Source organism: Pinus tabuliformis, chromosome 8 (genome assembly GCF_031772625.1).
Source record: "Pinus tabuliformis cultivar Carrire ecotype Pingquan chromosome 8, CPIR1, whole genome shotgun sequence".
Taxonomy (NCBI): Eukaryota; Viridiplantae; Streptophyta; class Pinopsida; order Pinales; family Pinaceae; genus Pinus; species Pinus tabuliformis.
Window position 1 is genome coordinate 1955358589 of NC_142294.1, and position 19883 is coordinate 1955378471.

Below are 19883 nucleotides of genomic sequence, written 5' to 3' on the forward strand. Positions count from 1 at the left end.
AAGCCTTAGAGAAAAAGAAATCAGCAAATTTTTTCTATTAAATTAAGTCCAGTTTTAAGTTACAAAACTGGTACAAATCTTTAGGATGAAGAGCCCATGAACTCATTATCATGGAATTAGTGTTGTGGTATTTTCTTAAATTAAGCATATACATATATCTTGAGGTATTGTTAGGGCTGTGTTTTGATTGGTAACTTTCAACTAATCAAATTAGTTGAAACCTATTACAATCAAAAAATGATCCGACTTGCCTTAGACCTCACCCAAGCCATATTTCAACCTTTGACTCCATAATAACACACCAGTTTTGCTTGGCTAGGAATATGACCCAGCAATCTAGCAACAGTGATTACAATCAGAACCCATCATACATTCTTTCTGATTCCATGGCTATCTACAAAAAGCCTCATTCTACTGCATCACTATCAAAGAGAGGAGGAGAGGCTTGATGGCCGCAACGGAAAATGGCGGCCATAACCATCAACATGGCAAGTTCCATTTTGTGCTGATACATGGTGCAGGACATGGAGCTTGGTGCTGGTACAAACTCATGCATCTTCTGCAAAACTCTGGGCATAAGGTCACCGCCATGGATCTCACAGGATCAGGCCTGAACACTGTGGATCCTAATTCAATCACTTCCTTTGAGGATTATGACAGGCCTCTATTGAACATACTCTCAGAAATATCTCTCTCTCAGAAGGTTTGCAATCACCATGGATTCAATTGCCCATGAAAGAGAAGCTAGTTCAGTTGCCATGTAAATTGTGAAGTTATTTGGTATATTTATCTGTTGTTTGATTGGTGTAGGTTGTGCTGGTTGGCCACAGTGCTGGAGGACTGAGCTTGACACATGCAATCCATGTGTTTGGCCATAGGATTGCTGTCGCAGTTTATGTTGCTGCCACCATGCTGTCTCATGGTTTTTGTACAGACCAAGATGTCCAGCAGGTTGTTGACCTTATGAATCCAAAGCAATTACTGTTAATTAATGTTGTGATCTGAGCTTCAGGGATGATTTTAAAGACCCCCCTTGGTTTTTTTTATATGAAGGTTTCGCTTTATATTTTATAGAAGTATGAGAGTGGGTCTAAGCATACGAAACATTTATGTATATGTAGATATGAAACATTTTTAGTGCTATATATGTAGCTTTTGCTCTGTGCAAACTGAATTGAATGGTAAAAGATATCCAAACATGTTTTATATACTTATATATGTTTGTATTTCTTTGTTTAGGTAGGGGAATGAAAATTTTTTAATTCAATCTGTGCAGGGAACTCCAGACCTGTTAAACGAATGTGAATTCTACCATGGCCTTGGACCAGAACACCCACCAACAAGCGCAATGGTACTCAGAGAATTGCAACAAGAAATTCTCTATCAACTCAGCCCACCTGAGGTATAAAATCTATCAGAATGGCACAACAAATAACCCCTAATTTCACTGGTAATTAAGGCATATGAGTTTTATAGAAAAGGATAACCGATCTGAATTTATACAGTTTTCAATCATTACCCTGTGATTTCCACCAAAACCCAACTGGATATGTATTTATTGAGGCCACTTAAAACCCAATAACTATTTTTTTCATTAAATGTTGATGTGGGTATATTCTAATTACAGGATGCTGCTCTGGCCTCACTGTTGATAAGACCAACACCATTGCTGGCAATCCAGTCAGCCAGTTTTACGGCAACCTCAGAAGAATTTATGAAGGTTCCAAGAGTTTATATAAAGACCTTGCAGGACAGAGTTTTACAGTTGGATAAACAGGAAGCCATGATCAAGATGTGGCCTCCTGATAAGGTCTTTAGCTTGGATACCGACCACAGCCCTTTCTTTTCTTCCCCTCTGGAGCTCCATGGACACCTGCTTCAAATTGCCCAGCTGTTTGCAGGTTAAAGATGCTCCAACAATGGTTGTGCTTCATCTTTGGTGATATACTAAATATATATACCATCTGGTTCAGATGTACATATTCCTATTGATCCAATCGAACATTTCAACTCGTTATTCCACCAGCAAATTTAGAGTTAGACTTAGAAAATTTGTTTTATATTGAACGCAAAAGGATAAGAACTGAACAAAAGTAGAAGCTATATTTGATAAATGCTTTGAACACAAGTAGAAGCTATATTTGATAAATGTTTTGATGTCATTCCCTTCGCTGAGACTCAATTTGTGTGTGTCTCTTTCTACACAAGTTGGTCAAGCTTGTTTACATTCCACGGCAGCTTTACTTCCATGGTTTTTAGGCATAGTTATGATTATGAATTATTGTTCCCAGATTGTACTGGGAAGGTGTTAGGGTTTTGTTCTTCTTCTCTGAGGATAGATATGTTGATTTTAAGTGTTAATTGATGTTTTGATTTACTCAATAAAAGTAAATAAGATTTTATTATGAATTTTAAAATACGATAAAATTTTATTTATATTTATATTGTTTTAAATTACAAAGTTTATTAGTATGTCAAAAATTTTATACACAAAAATATTTAATTTTTTTTTGTTATAATAATATTTAATTTAAAAATTTACAAATATTAATTAATTATTTTACCATTTTTTTATAAATTTAGTTTAATTTTTTATTAATCTTTAATTAAAAATACTTAAATATTAATTAGTTATGTGATTTTCTTTCCGTTAACTAGGTGCTTTAGACTGAACTCAACAAATTGAGCTAACTTCTCGTGAGCTAACTTCTGGTGCTAGGTAGTTTGTTGATTATTCATGTATTGAAATATTTATTAATACAATATATCCAAAGTATATTTCAATTAGGTTTATGATATAGTGACTATTATATAATAAATAATAATAATGCAATGATAATCTTAATTAGTTTTTGTAATGTTTAACGTGTAATAATGATAAGTTATATTCTTTACTAAAAATATGATATATCATTTGCTACGTGTATTATTGTACATTATTGTACTAATGATAACTTAGACATATATTCTTACAAGAAATGATTATTATTTAACATAGACTAATACTCTCATGAATTGAATGCCATATTCACTCCCATAAATAAATGATCTAAACTCCATTTTAAAATGAAAGAAAGAATGAAAAAGTTTTGCAAATAATTTCCAGGGCCAAAATCTTTCATATATATATATATATATATATATATATATATATATATATATATATATATATAAGGTTTGTTAAATACTCAAGGAGGATAGGGGGCGGTGGTGAACCAATATTTATAATTTTTCATACTATTTCATACCTCTATTTCTATACTTATGATTTTTCACTATTGTAAAATAAGAAAAAAAGGATAAGCCACACATAATCAATTGAAAACATGTAACATAATATATTTAATGTGGAAACCAAAAAGGGAGAAAACCATGAAATAATTTCTTCATTAGATGATGATTGTAGGCACCAACCTACACTTACAAGATTTTCAAGCACCCATTTACAGAAGACACCTATCACCTTTCAAATTTACAACCTCCAACCTATTGGAGACACCAATCCCCAAATGTTGTAGGCACCCAACTATAGGGAACACCAATCCCCTCTTGATCTTTGATTTGAATTATGTTTGTTGCTAACTAATATGCTCCCTACTCTGCTCTTTCTTTGCCCTCTCTATACTCACACTAGTTTTTGTTGTCACTTAGAAAATGTATTTAATGTATCTCTCACTCTTACTATTTATCTTACACACTAACATAGATTTCATTGTACTCGTACTCCTTGCTCATTGTCCTTTTACAATGTTTTGATATCTTGATTACACTTCTTTTACATCTTCACAATCAACAACTTCACCAATTGTATAACCATGTATTTATACAACATGAATACTTCCACGAGTCCTAGCTTTACTATGGGTATCAACCCACAGTATTTACCCATGGTATTATGCTTTGATTGAGGCTTATCCTACACAACTTGCCAGCACAATGAATAATTTCCTTTCACACACAAAAGCTTGCTCTTCTACTCCATTGCTTGCATCTTCCTCTTTGTCCAATGTTATAGTCTTTGCGCCTTTACATTCACTCATGTACATGGTCGTAGATTTACATACTAAGACCTCATATATATTATTTTTTTTGAAATGGCGATATGCCACTAGCTATTAGGGTTGGTTCTTTGTTTTTGTTATCATGTGCTATGAACGCTACCTAAGCATATCAAACATCATAATACTTAGCTTGCATTTCTTTCCCCAATTCCCCAATATGGAAATAAGTTGATACCCCTCTAAATTGGGATCAATGCTTCCTAACTAATGGCTTAAGTTTCGTGGGATATCAAGAGACTTAAGTTCAATTATTTTCTTAATTTTTCAATTTGTCAAGGCCCAAAGCCCTTAGGTGCTACACCTTTACCTCCATATGACTTGGCGCCATGACCTCTGACTATTCTCTATTAGATATTGATAGATCAAGTTTACTCCTTTATTTTTAAATGTTGATATGGTGATGTACTGATACTTGAAGCTCTTAGGTGTTGTCATGTAGCACCTCATGATTTGGGGTTGTGACCTAGAGCTAAACCTTATTGGATATCAGTGAAACCTGTAGACTAAAGATAAACTTGTTTAGGAAGTCCGATAACCTATGATCTAATATGGCCCACCATGCCACCTCACCTTCCATTGTACTTTCCACATCATCTATTGGAACCAATCAGGACTTTCCACATGTCAATTTCCATTAGTCTAGTCAACCTTCCAAATATGTCAGAAAGCCTACAATGTGTCATTCATCGTTGTTTCCATGTCACAGTCTTCGCCATCTACCACCACCTGGTACCCTACATCATTACTGCCACTTGGCATACTATGTCATTTACCAGATGTCAGATTATTGGAGGTTCATAGAGTTTTAGAATTGAGAAATGACCGATAAGTTGAGGGTTGATATGGCCGACAAGCCAAATGACCTACACCTAATAGAGTATGCACTTGATCTCTGCTAGAGTTCACAGCGCGAAGGTCAGTATGGTTGATAGGGCAAGGCTTGACACCCTAAGGCATGATATCTTAGAACGTCGATGCTTGATATGGCAGATCGTTAACTGATCGCATTGATTATAGGATTTTGCATCATCTAGCAGATATTCAATTTCAAACAGTCGTATGCAAGCACAAATTAGATGAGCTCAATGTGATGAGGGCCAAAACTATGATATGCTAAGAGTTGATAACCCAAGCCCCGATACGATGGAACCTTGAAGCTTGATATGATGGAACGCCAACTAAGTACAATGATTTTCAATGATTATAGTTTGTTTCCTTTGCTCTGTTTCCTTTGTTACGTTTCCATGGTTATTTCCCTCTATTGTTTGATCTTAGCATGGCTCCTCCTAAGCTTACCCTCTACTTCTTGATCTTAGAGTAAATCCCCATGAGTTATTGTTTATAAGTTTTAGCCCTACACAATTAATTTGCTACAAATAGATTCTTTAAAAAAATTAGAAAAATATACGATGGAAAACACACACATTTACATAGAGATTTTATCTTGGAAACCCAAAACTGACAAAATTAGCAAGCTTTCTTTTTCATTATGTTTTTTTGTACAATATTGAAATAGAATTTATATCCTGTGGCATACATGAATCACCAATCAAACCCTAGTCCTTTAACGAAAACTATAAAATCATGGGAAAAGGCACCATGCACCACAAAATTGGTTTTAGAAAAATCATGGGCCAAAAACAACCAAAAATTTGATGCAAAAAACTGCCCAAACAAAATTTCTTGGGGTGTTACACCAAACCTCGTGTAAGGGGGCTCTCACCCCATTACATACCCATAACCAAGGGGGGTTAGAAAAAGGCCTTTTGTTCATGGTGCATATAAGTCATGCAGAGAATATAACACATACCCAAGATTCTCCCAACCATTGTTTTATTTGCATAAACGGGGTCTCATGAGTACACAATAAAAAATTCAGGGTAGTAATGCCCATTTCTTCTCTACACCGAGAGGAATTTTCAATGCTCACAAATTTCACTAACGCATTTATATTGTTCTTCAAAGTTTCCACCTTTACCAACAACACTTTCTTGTCTTCAATCATATCCCTCACAAAGTGATACTGTATTAATATGCTTTGTCCTCAAATGATATGTATGGTTCCTATCCAAGAAAACTGCATTTTGGTTGTTATAATTTATACTTTATATTGTTGTACCAACACCATACTTGAAATGAAATCTTTGTAACTAAACTACTTCTTTGCTTGCATGAGTGATTTCCATGTGTTCAACTTTTGTAGTTGAAAGTGACACCGCAGACTATCTCTTGCTCATCCAATTGATAACTCCTCCAAACAGGTTAAACACATACCCACTTTTATATCTACTACTATACATATCTCCAACCCAATCTACATCAACGAAACCATGTATGTCTAGTAATATATCTAGTTGTTTAGTAAATTAATTGTTCTTAGTTTCCTTCATTAATTGCCAACCACGATTCGTGTACTTGTGAAATGTATGTGCACTATATATGCTAGGATTCTTCTTGTGAACTAATTGATTCTAGAAATGAAACTAGTTCTAAGTATGGACACAAATTGGAGAGTAATTATGCACATGTTCTTTCAATCTAAATTTATATTAAATCCTAATTAACTGAATTGAAAACCTCTTCTTTGCATAAATTGAAAATCTATCTTAAGTTGCAGAATTCAAAACTTTCCTCTATGAAAGTAAAATGTTGAAAAGCCAAAATTCAAGAAAGAAACAATCTAATTCTATTTTGTAGAATTCAAAGCATTTTACACTATCTTGCATAAGGAAACTCTTATGCTAGATTGCAGCAAAGAAATTTTAGATTAATTGCATGAAAGTGAAATTGTCATAAAAAGATCTACTTACAAAAATCAAAATGAAAATATTTACAACTTGAGAATGATTACTTGTGTGTGCATTTATCCTCTAAAAAGTGTTTCATATATAATTAAGAAATCAATTTAAACTAAGAAATGACCAAGTTCTAGAAAGAAGATGAATTCAATAACTAAAATCTTTTTAATGATTTTATGTTTATGAGTACTCTACAACCAAATGAAAACAATAAGAAATGTAACTATAATGGAAAAAGAACTCTTGAAAGAAATGATAATGCTAGAAACAAAACAAAAACTGTGAATAAGACCTCACAACTCACAGGAGACCCTCCCATGAGTGTAGGTTGACTAGTGATCATAAGATCTTTACACATGCATTGGAAATAACAATGATATATATTTTATGAAACAGAGTGTCATCAATCTTCTCCAGAAAAGAGTTATAAACTTAGCAATAAAAACCTTATGTTTCTCATATTGTTTACAACATTTATACAAATTATAAAATGAATTGAAAGAGTTTTAATCCGATATGCTATGAATCATTTCGACACCTATGAGACTGATTTAACTTATATTTTAATATCTTTATGACTTTCTATTGAAAAAGAAAGTCATAGAAGATTTTATGTCGATCTGCAATCTTGAAAGTTGATCCAATCTTCAATCTCGCTCTCTTGATGTTTGTTATTTCTTCGCAACTTGTGTTTGATCGCTACACGTAGTTCCCACATTTGACTTTGACTTTGACTTCAATATTTCTTAACCTACATAGCTTGTAAAGTGATTCCAGTAGCTAGCTTTCCATCTGGGAGCCATTTGTCACCTTTTGGTAGTCTTTCTCCCTTTATTGGAGTGTTGCAACTTGTCTAACAACAGATTCTATTGCAAAAACAAATATCAGTTACAGAATGTTTGTAATTCCATGTCAGTAAAAATATTTTTGTCTTAATTAATTAAGAACAAAGACTCTCATTATGGATGATGAATACCTTTTGATAGTTGACCTTGACCTTAAACATGTTAAGAAGGTGAGAGAAGATGATATAAAATGGAGAAAGGGATAGTAAAAATGAACCAATTTCTGATCTAGGTGGATATTGGTAGACACCAGCCAATTCCACTTGGACCCCCACCATTGCTTTTTTCAATTTTTCAGTTTCCCTAATTGTAGCACAGTATATTATTTTTAGCAGTTTTTTCAAGTCCTAAACTTCTGGACCTGTTTTGAGGCCCTAAATGATGTTTTTCTGGAAATCTACTTCTAGTAATTTTCTATATAGAATATTCCTTTTTGTCATATTCCTCAGAGAGATCGTTCCAATGGGCTATCATGCGCATCAAACGGAGATAATATGACCAGGTCGCGACCCTGGGAAGTTGGCTGTCCAACTCACCCCAACGGGGCCCATAAACTCTTAGTGTTACATCTTCTCGGGTTAGGGTTTTGGTTGTTTAGGATTTGCTCTTATTGTTCAATAATAAAAAGGCCCTTGAGCCTCATTGTAAGGCAGTTCAGGGGCATGTAGCCACCACATCTCTTCTCTGAGATAAGCTACCATCTCCCTAGCTGGTCTATTTCCATTCCTGTTTGTAAGCATATTTCACTATTTTACATTAATGAAATGAAGTATTATTTTCACTGCATCTCTATGTTTATGGTTATCTCTATAATTTGTTGCATTCTTGTTTAAATCTGGATCAATTTCAGACTTCAACATTCCCCCACACCAAAGGTTTTGCATGTCCTCATGCACCAAAATTTCAAAAATTGATTCTTCCTTCCTCTTTAGCGAATGATCTATGAGGCATGTGTAAGTAGATCCAAGCTAGTACTCTCTTTCTTCTTTTTAATGCCTAACATGGTCCTCAGTTTCTTCATTAGAATTCTGCCTTGTAATCCTCTGACCCTGTTTTTAAGAAATTTGTTTTCAACTTTAAGTTTCTTATTATTTTTGTACCAATGACAGAGGTGTAGAAGTATATTGTCATTTTGAGTTCTAAGTGTCTCATTCTAAACCTTTGCTTCTTCTCTTTCCTAAATTAAATATTTGTTAAGAACCTCCAACTGACATATGTCTTGTTTTAGATTTTCTTCAACTCTGTGTTCCTGTTCTGCATTTTGTTTTGTTGCTGAAGTTTCTATGATTTCATACTGAGAATTTTTGTCCTTTTGTTGTTCTCTTTGATCTAGACATTCCACATAGTCATAGATTTCTTGTTGGTCTGGACCAATTTCTATAGTTTGTCTTGTTGGACTAACTGTGTGAGGTGGTGTATTATACCCTTCTTATTCAAGATCGATCATCTTCTGTGACTGATTATTTGTCATTTTTGAAATCCTTTTGCTTCTCCTTAATTTTACTTTTGAGCTTCCAATGTTTTGCATTTTTTCTCTACTATCCTTAGTTTTATTATTTTCTTCAGGTATTCACTAGCATGGGCTAGCTTTATTTCTTCTAAGGTTTTGTCTATCATTCTTCTATTTAAAATTTTCAAGCTATTGGGATAGTGGAGTATTGTCTTCGAATGGGTCTTCTGGAGTTTCAGTCACACTCTACTCTTGAATTTCCTCTTCAACTCTTTCTTTTTCAGGGCTGGGGTTTGATTATATTCTACTTCTTCTAACCCTATTGTTTGGTTCCTTCTTTAGAGCTTCTATAAAGTGATTTTTCACTAAGAAATCCTTCCAATTATCTCCTCTAGTTTGTAAATGTATGTTAGATTGAGGGGCTCATACCCAAGTTCATAGTTAGCTGTTCTAACCAACAAAACCCTTTATCACCAACCCTTTTGGCAATGATCTACTCTTGCAGACTACAGTCTCACCCGAGGCAATATTAGGGGATGTTGGAACAAGGTTTCTACATCCAAAAGGATATGGAGTGTGGATCTTGGCTTAGTCTAACTCACCTACAAATCTATTACTGTGATACCTGATATTACTTAATATTATACCGAATCTGATCTATTCATACAAAAGGACTCCTTCACAAATCTAAAGCTCTATCTACTATGCATAAATCAATGGATCTTAACTGTAATTAACTGTAACAACATTTATACTAATTCTGATCTTATATTTCATTACGCAACACAAAAGTAAACAGTGATTGCATAAAGTAAAGTAAAGAAAGTAAGTACATAGGTTTTCCTTCAAAATCTTCTTTATTACCTTCAGATATTCATAATTACAATCCTTCTTACCCAGCCCACACAACTGCAGGGGCTTGTGCACACAACTGCAGACTTACCATGGTCTTTGTGCACACAGTTGTAGGAGCCTTCCCCTTTGCACAGAAATGTATTGCAATTACAGATCCAAAAACATCAAAACATATCCATTGATTTCTTAATTGAGTTACCTTTCACTTACTAAGACACCCCTTTATATACCTTTCTTATTTTACAATGAAATGGTCTGTGAACCATGGGAAAAGCTTAAAACATATGAATTAATCCCATTCTTTTACAAAATAAGGGGCTTTGACCCACCCTAATACCCCTATGACTCCTAAAACACTCTGCGAAGCGCGTTTCACTCCTTAAAATGCAGATTCTTTACAAAATTGTGACATAGGGGAGCCCTACCCAACAATGTGCTTCTATCAGAATCTTAATGAGTCCATGATGGTATAGAGAGTTATCAATGGGCTGGACTCTCTCTATATGTTAAATTCCATTTTCTTTAAACTTTGAAGTAGGAAGTAGGGAAAATTAATTTCAAACCCATCAACAAAATGCATTATAAGCTCGGCATGGTAGAAAAACATTGTCCCAAATCTCCCTTCACATGTTACAAATTTCTTAATGACTAAAAACAGATTTCACCATTTTCCTTTTAACGTTGTAACTAGAATACCTTTCTTAAAAATGGACAAGGCCATACCTGGTTCTTTCAAGAAGTAAATCCAATAATTCTCTTTTATTTTCCTATTTTTGAACTAGATTTATCCATTCCTTGGTAGCCATGTTGCTTTTGCTACAATTGATTATGTGAGGATGAGTTTAATGTCTCCTATTTCTGCTTCCACACCATAAAATTCTCGAGCAAAAGGATTTGGTAACTTCTTCTTCATAACCATTGAATGTTTCGAAGAAATGGAACCATCCCACCTATTGCAGTTTCTCTTTAACCCTTGGATATTCCTGGAGGAATTTTACCCCATTTAGCTAATAATGAACAGGCATCCCCATGGTGCAAAGAAGTCTCAGCCTTGATTGTTTCTTTCGACTAGGAAGATGGAAGTTTTGAGAGAGAATGAAATGAAAATTAGAAGTGAGCAGAATGATATGGCATAGGGTTAAATGATGACGAAGTAAGGTGGTGATGGGAGAGGTAGTATTTGTCTGGATTTGTACTTCACAATTTCCCATATATGATTTCAAATGATTGGTCTTATGTTTTAATTCCAATCAAACTTTGATGTGACTAGTGATGTAATGATGAGGAGAAATGGTATAACGGTTATGAAATGTAATAGGAAACATATAAGGTCTTCAACTTATTAACACAACCATCCATGAATCAAAACCTAAGCTCTTATATGAAATATAATTCAAACATTCCTACATACCTTTATTTGTTAGGTTCCTATACTACTAGAGTAAACCCTTATTGTTATAGTGCAACCCCCTTATTATATTGTTGTGCCCATGTAGTCCCCATATTGTTATTATTGTGCCCCATATAAGCCCACTATTGTTATTGTTGTGCCCTTAAATTATTATTTTTATGTCGGCTCTCATTATATTATGACCCCTTAGATTCCTAGATATAGAAAGGAGGTCTTGTCATTTGTATCATCTAAGAATTGTTCATTTATGTAATGGAAGGGAGGTTTCCCCCTCGAAGACGATGATTTTGAAGTCGTTGATCTATATTTTCTATCTTTTTGTGAGCTGGCTTCATAACATTTGGTATCAAAGCTTTGGATTCTAGCGTTTCATCGCTCCAAATAGGTCTATTAGAGTCGATATGTTCATCCCTCTGTCAGAGATCAAAATCTTTTTTGTTGCATTTCATTTTTAGGTGTCTCATTCACTTCAGTCATTTGCATTCCATTAGGAGCATCAGTCTTCTGACGGAAGGGGCTTTTCACTCATGCCCCTCATGTCATGTGCCTGTTGGTTTGTGTCTATTCATCAAAATCAATTTTGAAGTCATTCACAGTCCTATTTGGTCTCTTGGTCAGCAAAAGGGTCATTTTAGCCACTAGGTTTAGGGTTTCATCTTCAAAAAGTCTAATAATGTCCACAGGCACATGAGGGTCATAATAATGCTCGATCATGAGTTTTCCTCAAAACTCTGTTTTGAAGAAAATCATCAAATTTCATCTTTTGTAATAAATATCATGTAATTTTCAAAGTTGTTTCACTTGTAAAGTCCTTCAGGCGGAGCCCTGGTCACCTTTTCCAAATCCAATGACATCCATCCCTGCATAATAGACAAAGAGATTCATCATTAGTTCAACAAATCAAATGGAAACACAATCAGAGTTTGATTAAAAGGTGAAAGTGCCAAAGTTCTGCAAACATTATGAAAGTGGATTTCATGAGCTAAAATCTCAAAGGCTCTTTGTTTATAAGCAATTACTTCATTTGAAAAAATCATTTGTAAAAGAGAAGCAAGGCAGGGCAATCAAGTGAGAAATTGGGCGAAAAACACATTATGTTGCTAGGCGCGGCGCACTGGGTAGGAGGCGTGACGCACTGGGCCTCAAAACTTAGTGCATTTTAACACAGGCGCGGCGCATTGGTGAGGCGTGGCGCATTGGGCTGGTCGCACAGAGCATACAAATGGAGGGTTCAAAAATTGCTAGAACTTGACCAAATCACTCAAATCGCCTAAAAATGCATGGATTTGTCAAGTAGAGCCTCCATTATCATTTTCTATCCAAGTTGGGTGCTTACTTCATGTTGCTTATTTCATGGTGATTGCTTAAAGAAGTTGAACCCTATCATTTTAAGTTCCTCCAACAAAAATTGTTGCCTAGGGTTTTGATGACTATTTTGCCACCAAGTTTACTCCCTTATCCCTTTTTCATTGATTCCCTTATTCCTTAAGTTCCACTACCCCCTTAAATCACTAATCCCTTATCCTAAGTTCCCTTTCTCAAAATCCCAATTGCACCAAACCCTAGTCTCATACATAAAATTCCCAAACCCTAATCGTTGTCCCAAGAGCTTCATGTCACTATTCGGCAGAATGTAACATCATTCAGAGGGTTTTAAACATCATGTCAGGTTCCACTAGGTTATTTTATGCCTTGTTCATGCTTCAGTTGTGCCTAGGTAAGGTTCATTTCCCTCTCCTAGGGTTTTGGAGGTAATTTATCTTGGATGGCCAAATCATCAACCAAACTTGTATCCCGATGTTCATACACCTTCCCCTATCCTTAATGCACCTTATTAAACACTTCCCATCACTGAGATCCCCCAAATTCCTCATTTTCGCACAAACCCTAGTTTCTTGCTACAACTTAGCAATTTTCTAGGCTAGGCCTATGTTTTTCCTTTTTGGACCCCTTCCCCTCACTCAATATTTGAAATTCCACTTTCCCCTACTTCCTAATATCCCTCCCCACTTCCAAAAATTTTCTCAAGAATTTAGAAGCCCCTTATCACCTTCATTTCGCTTCATTTCGACAAATCCCTTGTTCCACACATCGGGATCAGTTTTACTCCAATGATGTTTCTGAGAAATAAAAGATGAATTTTGAAAAACTGAGAGAGGTTTTTGTCCAAAATATGCCAAGGAAGAAAAAACTCCTTCACTTTGTACACAAGTGTCATGGTTTTATAGAAATGTCAAAAATGTCGTTGCCTCAGGAGAATTGAATGCACCTCTTAAGTGACCCTGGGAAAATCAATATTTCCCCTAGCTTGGTTGGCCAAATGACTTTCTTGATGAGTCAAATGATAACTAGACACAAAGATATTTCCAATGAGCTATTATCAGCTCAATTTGGAGTTGAGGGAGACCTCCAAAAGTTGACTGGAACATCACTCTACCTTTAGGCAGCCTCATTTCGCACATTTTGACCAATCTTGGGAGATTTGACTTTTGACAGGACAAATGAACTCGAAATTGAAAAGTTATAGTTGGGTTGGAATTTAGACTCAAATAAATTTCCAATGAGCTATCCTGCACCTAATTTTGACACCAGGAAGGCCTCCAAAAGTCTCTTGCAAAAAGTGCTACGCATATGGTTTGGAGGCGCGGCGCATTGGGCAACTAGTGCGGCGCACAGGGAAGGCGTGGTGCATTGGGATGCATTTCTCAGTGCAAAAATACAATGCGGTGGCACATAGGGAAGGCGCGACGCATTGGGCTTGAGGCATGACGCATAGAGCTTTGAAGCCCAATTTTCTAAAAAACTTCATCAAATCGCCCCAAATCGCATGGATTTGCCTTGTGACAAGTAGGTAGACCCTTCATCATTGTTTTTTTCATCCAAGTTTGGTGTTTATGTTATGATGATTGGAGCATTTAAACAAATAATCAAACCCAACCCTACCATTTCAAATTCCTCACACAAAGATTGGTGCTTAGGGTTTTACAACTATTTGCTACCAAGTCTATCCTCTTTCCATCATTTCCTTATCCCATTTATCCCTTAATCTCACTGTTCCCTAAGTTCCAATACCCCTTAAATTTAATCCTCCCCTTTCCCAAGTTCCCCTTTCCTAAATTTCCTAATGTAAAATCCCTAAACCTTACCATACCCTATTACTCTCTTTTTCCCATATCATTTGCAAAATTCCTAACTCCCCAAACCTCACATTCCTAAAACACAATCAAGTGACTGTCCTCACATTGCAAACTTCACTTGATTGAACCATACCCTTTCCCTCACTCCATTATACCCACTGTTCCATATTTCTCACAGTCCCTCATTTCCCTTTGGCATATTTGGCACTTGGAGACAAAGACATCAAGTCTTCATTTCTCATTTTCAACCAATTGAACATACACTTGTCATACACATTGCAACACCATGACGGACACAGATTCATCATATGAACAAGACAATAATTGCACCACTGAACTGCATACACCAGGAGGGTACTGAGGAGGCGAAAAACGCATGATCGACTCTGAATATTTGCAGAGGCATCCTTGGCCCATCATAGCTCTTGATAGAGAAGGTCCAGCCTAAATTTCAAGAAATTTGGAGCAATTTTTGCACTTTGAAAATTTTTGCACTAAAAAACAGGGTTTTCCTCCCTATGCGCCACGCCACGTGGTGCTCGCTTTTGCTAAAGGGCTCCAAATCTAAAAAAATTTGCATTTCTAGATTTGTCATGATAAATTATGGTTGCTAGTGCATGACCAAGAAATTTGGGCAAGTTTTGAGTCCTCAAGAGGCCAAAAACACTCAAAAAATGACCTCACTGCCCCTATTTTGACACACAAGAAGCAGTCTTGGGAGATTGAAGTTTTGGAGGGGAAAATGACATCCAAATTCAAAAATTTCACTTGGGTTGGAAAGTGGACAAGTAGGGATTTCAAACAAGCACACTTGGGCTCAATTCAGACTTCGGGAAGTGACTCAAATTCAGCTCCAAAGTGGTGTGATGCATAGAGAATCAGGCGCGGCACATAGAGGATTTTTGCCTATTTTTCATTGTTCAACTCAGAAATTCGCCCAGTTTTGACCAGTTTTGTTTCTTGATGTTCCTCTTGACCTTTCGTGATGTAATTTGATAACCATGATGTAATATTGGCACATTTTTACTTGTTCTAGAGGATTCATTCACTAAAAAGTGAAAATTAAATGAATGAATCAGTTTCCTAGCATATAGGGGTAAGTTGTTTGACTACCTAGATTTTAGTTCCTTGTTTAGAATTGGTTCAAACAGCTCCTAGAATGATGAGCTCGACCCCTAGAGGCAAGGGAATGAGTTAGGATTGTCTATATCATGTAATTTCTCAGTCATTTTCAGGGTTGGATACTTGGGATTTCTTGGCACTTCATTGTATATTTCATTTCTGCAATTTTGGCTAAGGAAAGAACAGGGTTTTGCGGCACTTGTTGGGATCCATGTGACTCTGTGTTTTGATGGTGTTTTTCTCAAAGTAGTTGTAAGTTCACTAATGTTTATGCGTATCATTTTCCCTTCTCTTTTCTTCTGAAACTAAACAAAAGAGTGATTGAGGTAGAATTCATTGGACTGTTGTGATCTGTCTGTAATTTTGTTTAATTTTACATGTTTTCATCTGTTTGAGGAGGACTCTTGAGACCCTCTTGCCCTCCTTAGCTCCTCACGAGTCTAAATCCATCCATTCATCCAATCTAAAGCATCAAAACGATTGTCTTCCTTGCCCCAATCAGAACTCTGCAAAAACTAGGCCTCATCCCCGGACCCAAATTTGCTTTTCCCTTTCTCCAACAAAAAACTCCTAAAAATCAAATCAAATCCTTGCACTTCATACCTAGCCTAAAATTAGTTTGTATTTTAGTCATCTCCAGCCCCATTGATTATCTTTTGCTGAGATTGACCCAGAGAGAGCCCTCTCGTGTCCTCTTAAGGCTAGCTACGAGGCTGAGCGTGGTTTGATGTGGACCTAGAACCTTGCCTTTTTAGCCTAAGGAAAATCTATGCTCTAACATAGTGGCGACCATACTGGGGAAGAAAGTTTATTATCATTGTTTGGCTTTGTAGACTACAAACGGAGCCTGATGTTAGCCAGGGAGCCTTTGAAACGCTTTTGCTTTGCATTAGCGCAAGTAGATAAAAGCTACTTCAGTCAATCTCCGGTCTAGTTTATAAACTGAACATCTGATCTAAGACAATCACCCCAGTACATGTATCAAGTTCAGATCTGATGGTTGATGGTGGACAACGATCAGTCATAAGAAGGCTGAAATCATTCACCTAGTGACTCCAACTCAATGTGGAGACTCCACTGGAGGACTAGCTCTTTATCTGAGAAAATGGAAGGATCTTACACAAAGTTTGGGTATCCAAAGTGGAATGGTATTCAGGATCTAGTCTGATTTCTTGTAAATTACTTCTTTGTTGTTCTTGAAGCTGTCCTGAAAGTTTTTAAGAATTTGTTGTATGATAAAGGTGATCAAAATCTTCAATCGACCTATTCAAAAAGTGTAAATATTGAGTTTCCCTTTGATCCTGGCCTCCTTACTTTTCCCACATCTCATGATGACTCTCTTCAGGGTGATGAGCCTAAAGAAACAAAACTGATCCCATAGCTCTTGTATATACTCCTACACCTTTTATAGTCCCAAATAGGTATAAACCTCTTGTTTTACCTTCTATTCTCCATGCTTTCCCCAAAAACTATGATCTATATTTGCCGAGATTTGACGGTGAATGTAGGAATGTCAATGTTGAGCAACATGTGTAGAATATTGAGACTTTTCTTGATCTTTTTGAAGTTGATTAAGAAGATGTCAATATAAGGCTTTTTGCTCTTTCTTTGCAAGGCAAAGTCAAGAGTTGGTTCAAAACCCTGCCTGATGCGAGCATCTCAAATTTCCAGCAGTTCATCAAAGTTTCCCTCAACAGGTGGGTGGTAAGACAAAACCCTTTCTTAATTATAGAAGAGTATAGACAGCTGAAAAGATTGCCAGGGGATACAGTACAACAGTTTTCAGCTAGATTTAATCAAGTTTATTATTCAATGCCAGTTGATATAAGGCCTCATCCTAGATCTGCTCTCTTGCACTATCTGGGTGCCTTTGATCCGGAAATGGAGTTTCAGCTGAGAGAAAGGAATGTCACAATACTTGAGGAGATGCAAAACAATGCAGTAAATGTAGAGGCTCACTTGCACAGTGAGTCTTCGAATGAGAAGCCGGTAGGAAATCAACAATCTCTCAGCTTTAATGTTGAGGATGAAGGTCAGATTACAGATGAAGGTGTGGCAGCCGAAATACATGATTTAATGATGCAAGAGGATTCTGTACCCTTTTGTTTCGAAGCATTTCAATTTATAAGGCAGAATTTTCGTAATATCTCTAAAGAAAAAGATGAACCGCCAGTAGGATGTCATACAGTTTTAATGGATACATCGTAGCAGTCTTCTCAAATTTTTGATGATCTTATTGCTCATGTGTTGGATGATGTTTGCTATAAAAGTTCTCCCCCATTGGCAAACCATGTGCCAGATAAAAATTTTGATAATAATCTTATTCAAAAGTTTCCTTCATTGTCTTGTTTAACAGATTTTTCATTACAAAGTCCATCTCAAGGTTTGCAGTCGTATGAGGAGATTGATGAAGGAGACTTTTTTCTGTTTGGAATCAGCAACAGAGTTTGGTTATTCACAAAATTCAGGATCCTTTTGGCAACTTGCTGAATCACCAAAGAAAGACAGCACAGATGTGAGGATAATTTTAATATCCCGCTATGAAGATTACTTGGACCAGAGCAGTAATGTGTTAATGGAAATCAATAGCTATGCTTATGAAGATCCTTTTGCAGTATTCTTGAAGTCATCCAGTCAATTCATGCTTTGCAATTTTATCAGCAGTCAACTTGATTCCAAGTTTCCATGGGAGTTGCCTTTCAATTCTTCCCTTTTCCTGTGCGTCAGAAAGCATTTGGGAAGAAATCAAATAGCAGCTGGAATGCTTACTTGGTTGCATTAGCTGTTCCATTTCACTTGATCGTGTGGTGAAAATAAAAATTAGAGTAGGTTTGATGAATAAGCCCAATTATGAGCATATTTCCAGTTTGATAGTTATGTATAGTTAGGTTTGGTTTTATTGTAGTTTTCAGTTTTAGCCTTGAGTCAGAGTCCGTCAGCATAATGTTAGTTTTTGTGTTTTGACTCCATTGCCCAATGAATGAAGGCACTGTCTACTTTTCCAAATATCTGTAGTTCTTGGCACCTCCAAGGAGCTACCATCCCCATTGGAGCCAATGTTAGAGCCGGTCTGTTCATCCCTCCATCAGAGATCAAAATCTTTTTTGTTGCATTTCATTTTTAGGTGTCTCATTCACTTCAGTCATTTTCATTCCATTAGGAGCATCGGTCTTCTGACGGAAGGGTTTTGTCACTCATGCCCCTCATGTCATGTACCTGTTGGTTCATGTCTATTCATCAAAATCAATTTTGAAGTCATTCACAGTCCTATTTGGTCTCTTGGTCAGCAAAAGGGTCATTTTAGCCATTAGGTTTGGGGTTTCGTCTTCAAAAAGTCTAATAATGTCCACAGGCACATGAGGGAGGTTCGAAATATCGTAATAATGCTCGATCATGACTTTTCTTCAAAACTTTGTTTTGAAGAAAAATCGTCAAATTTCGTCTTTTGTAATAAATATCATGTAATTTTCAAAGTTGTTTCACTTGTAAAGTCCTTCAGGCGCAGCCCTGGTCACCTTTTCCAAATCCAATGACATCCATCCCTACAGAATAGACAAAGAGATTCATCATCAGTTCAACAAATCAAATGGAAACACAATCAGAGTTTGATTAAAAGGTGAAAGTGCCAAAGTTCTACAAACATTATGAAAGTGGGTTTCATGAGCTAAAATCTCAAAGGCTCTTTGTTTATAAGCAATTCCTTCATTTGAAAAGATCATTTGTAAAAGAGAAGCAAGGCAGGGAAATCAAGTGAGAAATTGGGTGAAAAATGCATTAAGTTGCTAGATGCGGTGCACTGGGCAGCCGGCGCCGTGCATACAGCTAGCGCGACGCACTGGACCTCAAAACTCAGTGCATTGGGATGGCCGCGCGGCGCATATAGACAGAGGGTTCAAAAATTGCTATAACTTTCCCAAATCACTCAAATCACCCAAAAATGCACGGATTTGTCACGTAGAGCCTCCATTATCATTTTCTATCCAAGTTGGGTGCTTACTTCATGTTGCTTGTTTCATGGTGATTGCTTAGAGAAGTTGAACCCTATCATTTTAAGTTCCTCCAACAAAATTTGTTGCCTAGGGTTTTGATGACTATTTTTCCACCAAGTTTACTCCCTTATCCCTTTTTCATTGATTCCCTTATTCCTTAAGTTCCACTAGCCCCTTAAATCACTAATCCCTTATCCTAAGTTCCCTTTCTCAAA

The 19883-nt window shown here is 36.3% G+C and overlaps 1 protein-coding gene across 1 annotated transcript; it reads left to right on the forward strand.

Moving 5' to 3' along the window:
• Nucleotides 1–396: 396 nt before the first annotated feature.
• Nucleotides 397–2311, forward strand: LOC149244291 (methylesterase 17-like). The gene is made up of 4 exons (XM_089367963.1): nt 397–703; nt 811–951; nt 1277–1402; nt 1628–2311. The coding sequence occupies exons 1-4, from the start codon at nt 449–451 to the stop codon at nt 1904–1906; spliced, it is 801 nt and encodes a 266-aa protein (XP_089224089.1). The 5' UTR covers nt 397–448; the 3' UTR covers nt 1907–2311.
• The last annotated feature ends 17572 nt before the right edge of the window (nt 2312–19883 follow it).